Source organism: Trichosurus vulpecula, chromosome 7, assembly GCF_011100635.1.
Source record: "Trichosurus vulpecula isolate mTriVul1 chromosome 7, mTriVul1.pri, whole genome shotgun sequence".
Taxonomy (NCBI): Eukaryota; Metazoa; Chordata; class Mammalia; order Diprotodontia; family Phalangeridae; genus Trichosurus; species Trichosurus vulpecula.
The window spans coordinates 241,211,616-241,225,704 of NC_050579.1; the positions used below are offsets into that span (position 1 = coordinate 241,211,616).

Here is a 14,089-nt window from a genome sequence, read left to right on the forward strand (position 1 = left end):
TAGGAAAAGAGATCTCTCATATTCCCAGATCCCATCAGTAGTGATGCTTTAGTAAAAGAATAGAACTAAACTTTCAAGCAGGCACTTCATAGCACCTGTCTGAACAAATTGTGGTCTAACTGTAGGAAATGATGAAAGATGCAGAGTAAAGTGAACAAAGCTAAGAGGACAATTTGCGCAGCAATAGCAGCGTAAAGAAAATAACTTGGAAAGGCTTGGACCTCACGACTCTTGTTTGAGGACAGTGATCCTCCGTGTCTCTGGAAGACTTACGATGAAACATGTTAACCACCTCCTGACAAAGAGATGTTTGACCTTGGCCACTATGTGGACTTGTTTTGACTATGCTTGTTACAAGGTTTTGTGGGTTTTTTCTCTAGATTTTTAACTGGGGGAGGGAGGGTTAGCAATAGTGATCCCAAAACACAGGGCCATTGAAAACATGAAAAAGAAGTTCAGAAAAAAAAGCACAGATGAGCAAGGCAGTTGTGAAAGTAATGTATGGATTTTTTAATAGTTGCTGTTTTTAAAACAAATGGTTTGAAATGGAGATTTACCATTTTATATACAATTTTTTTGTGCTCTGCCGTTTATGAACATGCTCTTTTTTGGCATTTAAGTTCATAATAACATTATAAAGAGATGCTTTAGTTCCTAAAAAACATTCCTACCTCTGCCTATTGAATGGAATTGGTCTTTTATTCTTGGCCTTGTTAATAGGATTCACAATCTCTTGTTGATATTTGGATTTAACTTGGGCCTGACTGTCCCATTCCTGTCCTCAGAGGTCTGGGATGTAGGTACAATAGCAATGGGCAGATTTCTAATATGTCTTATTACACACTGACATCTGTGAAGACAGGGAGTCCAAGGGACAATCACCTCTGTTGGTTGTCCTGCTCTGGCTTTCAAGTGCTGGCAGCAGGCCAAGCCTGCCTTCTTTTCCACCATCCTACCTCTCTTTCCACGCCCTGCAGGATGTCCTTCTGCTAAGTCAGTTCATCCGGCCCAATGGGGGAATGCTGCCCCGGAGAATCACGGGTCTGTGCTTGGAAGAGCATCGGAAAGTGGAGGAGTGTGTGAAGATGGCTCACCGGTCAGGTAGTTTGCACCCCTTCCCCACCTCAGGGAGTGAGCTCCCTTACTCAGAAATATTGGAGGCATAAGTTATCCAGCTATTTTCCACTATGCTCCGTGTTCACTGGGATGAAAGCAGTTTTTGTTGGTCAGTCATTTTCAGTCGTATCTGACTCTGTGATGCCATTCAAGGTTTTCTTAGCAACTTCTCCAACTCATTTGACAGACAAGGAAGCAGAGGCAAACAGGATGAAGTGACTTGCCCAGGGTAACACAGCCAGTAAGTGTGCGGGCCAGATTTAAACTCCTGACTTCAGGCCTGGCACTGTGCTCCTTAGCTGCCCATGAAAGCAGTTACTCCATGATAAAAGAGGAGTGTTACTAACAACTAGGGAACTACGCCTATAGTTTAGCTTGACCTTAAACAGTAGCTTCCCTGACACATATTTCCCTTCATCTAGGTCTGCTACCGAATCATAGGCCTAAGCTTCCTGAAGGATTTGTTCCCAAGAAAAAACCCCAGCTCAATCGGTGAGTGAACTGGGTACTAGTCATGATGGACGGCTACAGCTAAGGACCTCCGGGACAGTCGTGACTCCACTCCTAACATCTCTTTAGTTACTCCGTGGCCCCTCAGCCTTCACTATATATTGATGGCTATATGGATTAGAAAGCACTTACTTAAAGAGACCCACAGTCTAGGGAAGCAGAGAGTACATATGTCTCTGGTAGCAGCATAGCCAGTCGTCACCCCTCATCCTGGGACACAGAGTTCTGTTGATTCCTATTTCCTTCCTTTCCTTCCCCCACTCAGCTGCAGTTTACATCGTTCACACTCCATTTGGCCTGGAGTATGGGTGAGAGAAAGACCCCTGGGATTCCTCCTCTGTCTTTCCATATGTATACTTGGGAAGAGTAAGAGTTAGAGCTGAAAAGTCCATCTTGACACCTCTCCTTACTTGTTGGGCATTAGGAGGTGTTAATCCTCTGTTTATGACATCACACACACTGTTGCCATGGGGATGCCTGAGTAGTTTTCTGAACTTTTAATATCCTTGCTCTCTCCCAGCTCTGGGGTTACCAAAGGGCAGAAACAGACACAGGAAATGGTAGATAGGCCTCAAGACTTTTTGTGGTCCTGGTGTAACTCTGCCTGTGACTATAGGAGGGCAGGGCTGTGTGAGGACTGGCTACTTGAGTGGGAGGTTAAGCTCTGGAACATGACCCAATCCTTGCCCTTATGCCAGCTCTGCCAAAATGCACCTGGTTTCCAAAATGGACAGTGACTCCCTTTCTAACATCTAAAGAACTGCATTCTGAGTTCTCTTTTCACCACCCAATCCTCCCCCGGCCTCGTGATGTTTCTTCATTGTAGGTGTGAAAGTTGTCTTTTGGTTTTCTCTGATTACCTCCAACCCAACTGTGTGTCCTCCTTCCCCTCATCTCCACCCTTGCTCTCATGCCGCTGCTGGCAGATCACTCAGTGAAGGAGCATGTGTGTTGGGCCCAGCTGAGGGATTTCAACAAAGCAAGACTCCTGCCTTCCTAGCTTCCTTCCTCACCTCCCTCACTCCCTGGGAGTGTTTAAGGAGATGCAGAGTCTGGGTAACTGAAGCAGCAAGGAAGCAAACCAGTACATTTCTGCTATTGTAGAGGGAGGGTGGGCACGTGGGGGGAGGGGATCACTGGATGCACCGTGTTGCTTCTGGAGGTAAAGCTGCCTTGTTTTGTTAACATGAAGCTACTTTGCCGTAGCTTTGGCACCAGGCCCACTTCGACCTGCGCATCCCACGTTGGTAGCTTAAATCATCCAACAGCAGCCTTCAGCCCTGCCCATATCTGCTGTGTGTGGCATTCGGGGATGGGCCTCATCTCCTTCTAGCTTTGTAAGAGACAACAGTTGGTCCAAGGACACAATTCATCTTGCTCTCAGGCCTTCGAAGAGAGGCAAGGAGCCCTCCCCTTCAATCCATTATCTTTTAATGTGATACAGTATTGATGATGGAGGGACTGTAAGGGCTAAAAGGGGCACAGAGGAAACTGAAACTTCCCTCACAAGAAAGGGTCTTGAGTTATATGTATAGCCTTAAGACCAGCTGGATTTGGGGACCAGTGGAGGTCCCATAATGGTGTCTGAGCTTTACCCTTTCCTATCCTCCATAATTACTTAGCTGCAAGAGAGTTGGGAAGGTACTGATCTGAGACAAGAACTTGGATTGTTCCTGGAGTTTGGCTGTTCCCAGAGAGCTTATTGGAGCCCATCCAGCCATTCTCCTTGCCAGCTGGCTACTCTCTGTGGCACTTACACTAGGCCCAAGGCTAGCTGGAACTTTACTCTCAGGTCAGATCCTTCTAGGGCAAAGGGAGGAGAATAGCCTTGGGCCAGCAACACCGGAGAAACTGCTTAGCTTCATGATTTGCTAAGGTACCTTAATCTGTTTTTCCCAGTAAGCAATTACTTCCTAAAGTGGACAGCATTTTCTCCCTAATCCTCTCTCTTTTTCCTGTGTGTACAGCCTAAACAAGAATATAATCAAGGGAGTTGTTAATGTATGGAATAGCTAAGATGAAGTACTCTTCATCCCCAGGGGCTCCAGCACCTCTCCTTGGTATATAGGGAGGTACCTCTTTTGGCTTCTTGGTTCCCCTTGAGATTAGTCCTTGGGGCCATCTCAGTGCCGACAACCCTGTTCTTCCATTTTGGAAGGTGGCTCCCCTTTTTCCCTCTTTGTTAGGGCACAAGGAAGGGAAGCATTCTCATCTTCAAGGAGCCAGAGGTCAGTGGAACACAGTTGAAATATATCAGTTAAGGGGCTTTTAGAGCACAGCTGGGTGAGGCAAGCATGTTGAGTGGGGGCCAGGGCTTTCCAGACATGGCTGGGGCCCTTTCTGGGGATGCTAGCCTTTGCCATTGCTGAACCTCCGGAGCAGGCTGTGGCCCAAGTTTCATTCTGGACAAAGCAAGCCTCAACCCCACTATCATAAGCCATTTTTCCCGGAACCAGCAAATCTGGCCCTCTTCTCCACAAAAGAGGCCAAAGGAGCATGCCTAGAGTTACTTTCTTCCCGAAGAGTTGTAGGAACTTACCCAGCCAGTCTGCACCCATAACTCCCACCCTTTGGCTCATATTCTTCCTCAGAGAGGGGGCTCGAGGTTCAGCACAGGCTATGGCTGCCCAAGGGAGCTGGAGCAACTGTCTGAGCCAGATGAATAAGAGCGAAGGCCTTTTTTGCCCAAGCACTTATATCAGCCTCTCCTTTCTCTGTGATCAAGGCCAAAAAGAATGACTTCGGATCTGAGCAGCCGCTTCCTCCCTCCTCCTCTACATATACACAAACACTGACAACTCATAAAGATCAAGGAAGCATGTGGCCCTGTGCTGCCTGCCGACCCTGACCCCAGCCACACACACTCAGCAGCTACAGCAGTCAGGAGACCCGTTTGTTTACAGCATGTTCAGCTGCTTAGTCCCTGGAAGTACAGAACTGCTCCCTCCCTCACCTTCAAATGGTGGGGCAGTTCAATTTGGTTGACTATAGTAATGGTGGGAAAGCTGGTACCCCTATTCTCCATAGTCCAGGTTGGTCAGAATCAAGATCCAGGTAGATGTTTTATCCACTGCAGTACTCAAAATGAGTGAATTCCCCACAAGACTTCATTATACTATTCTTTCTACCTCCCTCTACAGGTACCTGACTCGTTGGGCTCCCCGCTCTGTCAAGCCCATCTTAAAGAAAGGTCCAAAATGGAACAAAGTTCGAATGCCTGTGGGCTCCCCCCTGCTTAAAGATAATGTCAACTACACAGGCAGACCCCTAGTGATGTACCACTGAAGGGAAGAAGTAGTTTGTAAAAGGTTGGCCAAAGCCCCCAACCCTTACTGATGGGAGCTGTTTCCCATCATTCCAGCAAGGAAGGACTGGAAGGTAATTCCAGCCTAGAATTGCTGCAGACCCAAATATCTTCAAAACTGGTTATTCCTAACCAAAATGTGGAGAAAGGGAAAGCCAATAATAATATGTTCCTGATTCTAATGGAACTGCTCACAGAGTGGTGGGGAAGCCATTGGCAACAGCCATAAGATATCGTGATCAGCTCTGACTGAACACTTGAGTTGGGTGATGTAAATGTTACCCAAGAAATATCATAAAACAAGACATATTTGCTAAACCACTTGGTGTGTGCTTACTTTTTGGGAAACTAGAGGTTCCTGGACCCTCAGCATCAAGTTATACAGCTTGGAGACTTGAGAAGAATGAGATTGATATCCTGTAATCGACAATACATGGGTTCTAATAGTTTGCAGTTTGATGGCTCCCCAGCCTCTTCTTCTGGGGACCCTAATTGCCTGTGAGTTCTGAGTAGGGGGTGGGTTGAAGTACAAGTGTCCTGGCTATAAGCATAAGTGATTTACCCAAAGAGGAGACCCCAGATGAGCCTTCCCATCATGGGCATAATCTGCACCTCTGCCCATTTGCCCTTTGGTGTCCCTTCCCAGGAGCTTATTGGTAGCTGGCACCTCCATCCTTCCTACCTTCCACTCCCTGTTCTGTCACCAGAGTAGCCATCTGAAGGACTAGAGAGGGGAGTAGGCAAGTACACTGTAAACACATAATAAATTCATGTGGTTTATGAAAATATATTCAAGTTTCTCTGCATATAAAGTACCCAGGCTGAGGCACACCCCAGTCATAGCATGAAGGGCAAGTCTATGTTCTTCTCACCAGTGCCCACATAAATATAACCATGATTCTTGGTCCGGGGAACATGATAGAAGGTCAGGCCTGGCCAGAGCAAGCTTCTCAGCACAACCAATGCATTGCCTCTCTCCATCTGGATACTCCAGGACCCTGGGGAAGGGACAGACAGACAGATGAGGAGGAGTTGAAACCAGGGGCCTTCAAGGAGGCTTGCTCATGCTCAGCTAGCTGCTAGAAAAGGTTCCAAAACTGTTGGGGGATTTTGTCCTGGTTTGTGTGGTTTCATTGGTAGGAATAAAGACAATTCAATTATCCAGAGGTTGATTGTTCAGACCTTTTACATCTCCTGAGTGCATTTTGGCCATTTCATTGCTCATTAAAACCTCCCTACTGAAGTGAGGGCAAAGGAAATAAAAAGAGGTGAAACTCCAACCAGTCCATATGGTTCATGCCTACAACTGTGGTTGAAGGTTAAGGAGAGGAAACTAAAAAAGCCAATAAAGTGAAAGTTTGAAGATTTTTAGTATTTTGTTACTCCTAACCAAGGCTCATCCAAGCTAACATGAATGCATTCTTTTTTTTAAGTGTACTCTGCCCCCAGTTTGCTGCTTCCATCTTTCTTTTCTTGGGTGGGGGAGGGGGGTGTCTCCCACATTTTTTAAATCAATAACATTTTGTTTTGATACACGACATCCCACATCCCAGCTAACACCCTCTACACACACACAGACACACACTTGCTCATACACTCACATTCTTCCAAAAGCATTAAAGAAATCATCTAATAGAGTGACTATTGCTTCTTTCTCTTTCTCTACCTGTGTATCTCCACCCTCACTCAAAAACACTCTCCCTTCCCCACCCCCCATAAGTTTCCCAATCAACCCCCTACAGCACTGGTCTGGATAGACCACCAGTTCTCAGATTCTTGGCCACGTAAGTGTAGTTAAGTATAAAATCACCGCCCTTTTTTGCAACCTAGCCAACTAACAATCAGGATGTCAGCTCTAGCTGGAGGGGACTGAGAGACCTAAGGCTAATTGAAGTGTGGGGGTAGGGATTTAAGAAAAAGCCAAAATCTTTACCCTTCACTGGCCTTATCCTTGCTCCTTTTGCTCCCCCAAACAGGAGCACCCCAGCCTGAGGCTGAGTTCTGCAGCCATGATGATGACTTGGCGGGAAGAGCCTGTCCCAGCTCCAGAATTGAGGGAGGGAGCTGCTGTGTGGGAGGAAAGAGCCTGGGAAAATCTCCTCTGGATGGAGATCTGGAGCTTCCTATTCCCCCTGCGCACTGTGGCCTCTCCCCCCTTTCCCTAGCCCAGCCACAGCTCTGCTCACTCTGCCAAAAAGGCAAACACTTTGAAGGTTTTGGTGCTGGACCAGCCAGCCCTGCAATGAGGTCTGCTCTTGCAGCCTTCATCAGCTGCCAGCTCAGCCAGGCTGCCTGGCTCCAGCTGCCCCAGCTTCCCACGGGCTTTCTTTGGCCATGGCCTGCCTTGGCCATACCACACCCAGAAACCTTGTACATGGCTCAGCACGATCCCCCCACCCCTAAGGGGCCACCCTGCCTTTGGACCCAGCCGACCGCCAGTAACCCCTAGCCCTGCCCAGGGTGGAGCCACACTGCCCTAGGCCAGAGCTTGAGCTTCCAGAGGAGCCGGCAGGGCAGCCACAGTCATCACTGTTAAGGGGGAAGGAGATGAAACCAGGAAGAGGTAGGAAAAGCAAGGAGCCCTCCTTCCTCTTCCTTCCCCATCCCATTCCCTTCACTAAAATGCCACTATTTCTATGACAGGATGTAATCTTTAGATAATCCCTCCAAAGTAGCCATATACCTCATCAGCCTTCTCCAGCCCTGTCTCACTGCCAGAGGTGAGTGGTTACAAAAAGGATATAGTAGCTAGTCTGTAAGTGTTCCCCTCGTTGGGTTGTCCCATAGGGTTGTTAACAGAATTAAGTACTAGCCTTATTACAGTTAATGTTATGTCCCTGCAAATCTGTTCCTATCCTGCCTATTCCTGAAGAGTTGAGAATGAACTTCACATGACTTCACCTAAGCTCCAAAATCGAGGTGGTGAAGGATAGGGTTTGACAACTCACTCCAGACTAGAGAAGTTTACCATATTTCTCACCTTCCCCCTTGGCCACACCAAATAGTCTCAGAAGCTTCATCTGGACCCAGTGTCAATGAAAATAATCAACACAGATGCCCCCTAGCCAATGGGCTGCTAAACTAGAATGTGTTTGGGGAATTGCTGTTGGCATCCTCATCCTACCCCCATTCGTGGATAGGAATTAAACACTATTGTCTGCCAGTCCCTACTCCGAACAGGTCAGGTCCCTGTCCATGTCACCCCTACTGAGTGAGTTCATTTGGTGTCCTATTACCTGTAGGGTCAAGTACAAACTCCTTGGGCATTTAAAGCCCTTCACAGCCTGGCTGCACCCTGGCTTGCCAGCCTTATTATGTGTTCCTCCCTTCCTCGAGGGCTCTCTTGCAGCCAAATCGGCCTTGCTTTTCACACGGGACATTCCAGCTGCTATCCCTGTGTATCTGTATGGGCTGTCCCCCATGCCTGGAATGCATTCCCTCCTAGTCTCTACCTCTTAGATTTCCTCATTTACTTTAGAGCTCAGGTCAAGTGCCACATACGTGAGACCTTTCGTGACATTCCTAGCTCCTAGTGCCTATTCCTTCCCCTGCCAAAAAAAGAAAATTACCTTGTAATTCTATGTATATTTTATGTATGTTACAAGCCTTCCTTGAGGTCAGGTACTATTACGATTTTGTCTTTATCTCTAGTACCTGGCATGTAGTAGGTGCTTAATATTAAATGTGGATTAGTTGGGGATTAGGGATCCTAGACAAGAAAGAGGTTGTTAGCCCATGACTTTACCAAAAGAGGTTCCAGGCCAGGGAGCAAGGAAGAGGGGCAGGGATGCCCAAGCCACTTCCTCCAGTAAAAGAAATAATCCACAACAGACAAGGGAGCTTTGGCTGGGTATTCCAGCATATGAATGGCAAGCCAAGTCTTTGCCGCCTACCTCCTTCCCTTGCATTCCTGTCACACTCTTCCCGAAGTCCTCGCTTAGCTGGTCGCCTGGGAAACAGTGATCTTCAGCGTGCCAAGAGTCACGTAGTGTCTACCTGGGGAGCCGGGGACTAGTCTGTCACCTCCATCCACTTTTCTAGCTTCAAACTGAAAACAGGCCTTGCTCTCCCCCAACTGTAGCCCTACTTGTTCTGCTACCCTGATGTTCTGTTCTTGCTCCTCTGGGTCTCCCACAGCCAGTGGAACAGGAATGAAAAAGGGTCAGCTAAGCTTGGGCTCAGCTGATCTGCCTGTTGGAGATAACTGCTCTTTCATTTCCCCCACATCTTTCCATCGATTCCCTGGTAGCACTAGGCCCTCGCTGTCCTCTCAAGTATCTCCTGGGATACACTGCAGTCCAGAGGATCCATCTGTGCAAAAGGAGAAGGAAAAACTGTAGACTAGGGACATGGAGAGAGTGGGAAGTTAGCAGAAGTGGGGCCTACCCCACAACACTTAGAAACTTCCCTCTCAGGTTGTCTGTCCCTGGCTGGCAGATAAGACAGTCAAAAGAACCACACACCTCATACCTATGGAATCTCTTATGAAAAATAAGTCTGTCATCTCTGCTTAATATATTCTGGCTAGGGGCTGTAGGAGTGGGAAGGAGGAACCAAATAGGCCCCACAGAGCTTAAGCTAAACTTCTGACTAGAAGACTAACATTTAACTGTTCAGTGCTATAAAGACCTCTAGGGCCTTCCTGAGAGATCCCAACAACTGTGTCTTCCCTTTGGGCCTAGGCCACTGCCCTGAAAGATAGCGACTAGGAGGCAGATTGGAGGCAAGCTGTCACTGACAAGGAGTTCCCCGATGCGGGTAGGGGGAGGCCCGGTGCACATCATACCCAGCCTGCCTAAGACCTCCCTGAAAGGGACCTAAATATACAGACAGCTCTAAAAGAAGGATTTTCACATATTTTCCTCCACCCCCAATTCCCACCTAACAGTAAGGGCTGTCTTCTCATTTCAGAGTGTTGGTCCCCCTGGCTGCTTCCAAAAGCCATGTTTCTATGACTATAAAAAAAAAGCTGGCTCCATGCTGCCCCCTGCTGCCTAAACTGAGCATTGTAGCTCTGACTTTGGCAAGGAAGAAGGCAAGCGTTTGCACTGCTATTTCTATGTGAGAGGCTCCCTCATCCCAGTTCCAAGGAGTGAGAGCGGAGAAAAGGATGGCTTTCTATCCTCAGTGCCCAACAGCAATAGCCACCTTTTTTGCCTGAATTTTAATAAAACACTTCATGTCCACATGCTGCTTTTATATGTTATAACACTTTTACAGCCATTCTCTCATTTGACCCTCTGTATAACACCCTTATGGAGTATGGGCCCTAAGTATTAAGTGTCTGCATTTTGTGGGGGTTGAACAAACAGACTGAGACATGTTAAGTGACAAGACCAAAATCCCATCATAGTGTTTTCTGCCTAACACACCGCACTGCTTCCTAAGATCCAGTACCCAGCAAATAGTTGATAGTTGATAGTACAAGGAGAGGGTTTCCTTCCAGGATCCTTTGGGCAACCCCTGCCACCCCCCTTCTCCCCACAGTAAGAAACAGGAAACTAAAGCTCCCTAGACCCTGGCTAGAAAACAGCACTCTGGGTGCGACAACCCCAAGGAGGGAATCTGAGGGAGCTGATTCAAATATATAAGAACAAGAGCCATTCCCCAATAGATAAGTGACCAAAGGATATGAACATGCAGTTGTCAAACAAAGAAAAGCAAGCTATCAAAAGTCGTTAAAAATGCTCCAGATCACTAATTATAAGAACGGTACACATTTAAACAACTTCAAGGTTCCATCTCACACCCGTTGGATTGGAAAAGATGACAAAAATGGGAAATGACAACTGTTGGAGAGGATGTGAGGACAGTGCACATTGGCGCACCGTTGTTGGAGCTATGAACTAGGCTGATCAACCTGAAAAGCAATTTGGAACTACACCCAAAAAGTTACTAGGCCATGCAAACCCTTTGACCCAGTAACACCACTGAGGCATAGACCCCCAAAGAGAGAAAGCAAAAAAGGATGTGTGTGTGCAAAACTGTTCAGGGAGCAATTAGAGAGACCTGGGAAGAAATAAAGCAGACGGAGGCAAGAGTACATTTTATATGACATCATAAAGAAAAGCATCTCTGAAAGATCTGGAAAACTATGACCAATCAGGACTCTAGAGGAGCGATGATGACACGTGCTGCCCACCTCCAACCAGAGCAGACTAGAGGTGCAGAATGAGAGATGGCCAGTTTGTAGTTTTGTTTTGCTTGACCGTAACAGCCAGCTAGCATTTATATAGCACTTTAAGGGTCACGTAGCATGGCACATTGTTATCTCATTTGAGCCTCACTACAACCTTGTGAGATAGATGGGGAAACCAAGGCCATAGATAGTGACTCGTTCAGGGTCGTACAGCTCGTAAATGCATAAGGAAGAGTTTGAATTTAGGTTTTCTTGACTCTAAGCCCAGCACTCTCCACAGTCCCACCCAGATGCCTCGCTGGGCTTATTTGTTACAAAGGAAGGTTCTTTTTATTTGGGGTTTGGGAAAGAATGAAGAGGGAGAATAGTGATACCAAAAAAAAAGAAGAAAAGAATATCAACGAAACATTTAAAAGGATGTACAGAAAAGAACAGAAAGAGACCTGGAGGGAGACAAAGGCAAGCATGAAAACGGAAATAAATATTTCACTTCTTATTTATTACCTACTTTTTCAAAAAGAAAACAAGCTAGATGTATTGGAGATAGGTGTTTTCAAATCAACTTTTTACTTTTTTGTCATATGAAAAATGTTCGTGTGTGTTGGTGTTTTCCAAGTTCAGATTAACAAAAAAAATTTTTTTTTCAAGAAGAACAATTGAAGTGTTTATCTGATCCTCCCACTCCCAATCTCTGTACGCCAATGCACAGTCAAGAGTGTCCCTGGGCCAGTCCTATAAATCTTATTTGGACAATGCCGACCAAAGAAAGTTGGGGCTGGTAGAATCCTACTCAAATGTCTCCTCCATGAAGCCTTTCCTGATTCCTCTGTTGGTAACTTTCCAGCTTTGTAATGCTGAGGGGCAGCATGGGTGAAGTAGGAGCTAGAGTGACAACTTCAGAGAAGGAGAGACCAAGATTAAGTCTCTTTTCTGACACATACTGGCTGTGGAATTCTGGGCAAATCTGTTAACCTCAATACCCTCAGGAAATTCTATGATTGTAAGTTGCAGAGCAATTGCAAATCTGCATTTGTAGGGAGCATTTTCTCCCTGGGAGTAAACTACCCAAATGAAATTATAGGTCCTGACCAAAAAAAAAAGATACCCATTATCATAGAACATTGGGTATTGCAGTTAAAGCTATATGTAGTTTATCTCTGGTACTTAACGATAAGCCCAGAGGAGAAATGTTTTATCTAAACTTTGGTCCCCCCACCCCAATGTTTCATATAGTGCTCTGCACACAGTAGGAACTTTTTTTACATTTGTTTATTTCATTAAATATTTTCCAATCTTGGATAAAAAGAATTTTAACAAATTTTTTAAAATTTTGAGTTCCAAATTCTCTCCCTCCCTCCCACCCCCCTCCTTGAGAAGGCAAGCAATTTTATATCAATACAAGGCAGTAGGAACTTCATATCTGTGAAAAGCTGAAGCTGAACCAATCTCTAGGATTTGCCAAGAAGAATCCCCTATCCCTGACCCAAAGAAGACACAGAACATTTAACCTCCTACATTCTGCATGAATGGAGAGCAATCACTATTAAGCAGTGCAGTTTCTTCCTAGACAGAAAACAGATGGTCAGTCCCAGTAAGGCCAACAGCCTTAGATCCTCACCCAGAGCTGAGATTCAAGGGTTTCTGTGGCCTATACTTTGATATCCCTGTTGCCAGCTTAGTGGTTCCATTAGTGTATCCCTGCCCACCAGGGACAGCTCAGACACCCAGCTCAATTTCAGTCATTACACATTTTCACCAGCAGATAAGGAAGGGTCTGGGAACCAAGTCCAGGGGGCCATCTGCTGCTCCAGTTCTCCCCTCTTTGTGGGAAAAAGCTAGAACAGGCTTTCTAGTAGTTCCTTAGAGGCAGCACTGAGGACAGAACCAATTTCTCTGGGCTGTGGCCCAGAGGCCTAAGAGTTGTCCAGATAGTAACCTGTAGTAGGACCATGAATACTTCTTCCCCTGAATTCCCTCCCTAAAGGCATTCTGAACCCTCTTTTTCCAATGACCATTCATTCTGGGCATACAGATGTTAAAAGCTGGGTGAAAAGGAGGAATACTTACAAGATTTAGAACTGGAATGGACCTTGGGATCATTGAGTCCAGTTTCCTCATTTCACACATGAGGAAACTGAGGCCCAGAGAAATTAAATGACTGTCCAGCCAGGATTTAAATTGAGGTCTTTAAACTCTAAACCCAGGACTCTTCCCATTGTAAAGTGAGGAGAAGGAAAACATTCTAACCAGCACTAACTGGGTTTACCCCCAAGAAACCAGGTCAATGGGACAGAATGTTCAAGGGCTCAAGACCTTGCTTCCTTCAGCTCCTGGCAAAGGCGCTCCCTTCCCTCCCCTCTCCTTGACCCTAAGGACAGCTTCCCCTAAGTGAAGATGGGGAAATCTGTTCCCTCAGGAGCTATACTAGCACCACCCCCTCCCGGGTTCCCTCCCAAAAGCCAGCTAACATGTAGCTTGAGAGAAGTTACTGATTCCTAGATCTCCCCTGAAAGGCTTTGCTCTGGCCTAGACCCACAGGTGTTTTAATCAAGGGTTTGAAATTAGAATGTCCTCTTCCTTGCAGAAAGTCTCTGCTGGGATGCTAGATTGCCTGTTCCAGGAGGTCCAGGTGGGACAAAAGCGAGAAGAGTAGAGGCAGGGGAGAGGTAGGACAGGGGTCGTGAAGACTCAGCCTCATATACATGTCCCAAGATCCCTGTGGCCAAACCGACTTTGATCCTTACTACACGAGAAGGGACTACTATGGACAAAAAAAAAGAAAGGGAAAGAATATCTCCCCTTCCACCCGAAATCAGAAGATGTCCTCTCTAGAGCTGAGAAGTCAGGGTCGGAAATCCAAGACTGGAGTCAAGCCTCTCACACAGAAGCTACATAAGAAGAGTTGTCTGGACGCTGTTTCTGTCTCAAGAATCTTGAGAAGATACATATAGTCCAAGAGGCCTGGAGATGGCAGGAAAGACCCAATTCATTCTTGGCCGGGGAGGGGGGCGGGCCGCGTT

At 46.5% G+C, this 14,089-nt stretch overlaps 2 protein-coding genes across 2 annotated transcripts in view; one reads left to right on the forward strand and one right to left on the reverse strand.

Moving 5' to 3' along the window:
• Nucleotides 1-6,297, forward strand: part of MRPS18A (mitochondrial ribosomal protein S18A) — a 24,826-nt gene extending 18,529 nt beyond the window's left edge. Inside the window, exons 4-6 of the mRNA XM_036768002.1 lie at nt 978-1,101; nt 1,539-1,608; nt 4,767-6,297. Coding sequence (XP_036623897.1) covers nt 978-1,101; nt 1,539-1,608; nt 4,767-4,911 — 339 coding nt within the window. The 3' untranslated portion in view covers nt 4,912-6,297. The remainder of the gene's footprint in view (nt 1-977; nt 1,102-1,538; nt 1,609-4,766) is intronic.
• RSPH9 (radial spoke head component 9) overlaps nt 5,692-14,089 on the reverse strand; it is a 22,506-nt gene continuing 14,108 nt past the window's right edge. The window contains exon 5 of the mRNA XM_036768001.1: nt 5,692-5,928. Within this exon, the coding sequence (XP_036623896.1) occupies nt 5,768-5,928 (161 nt within the window). The 3' untranslated portion in view covers nt 5,692-5,767. The remainder of the gene's footprint in view (nt 5,929-14,089) is intronic.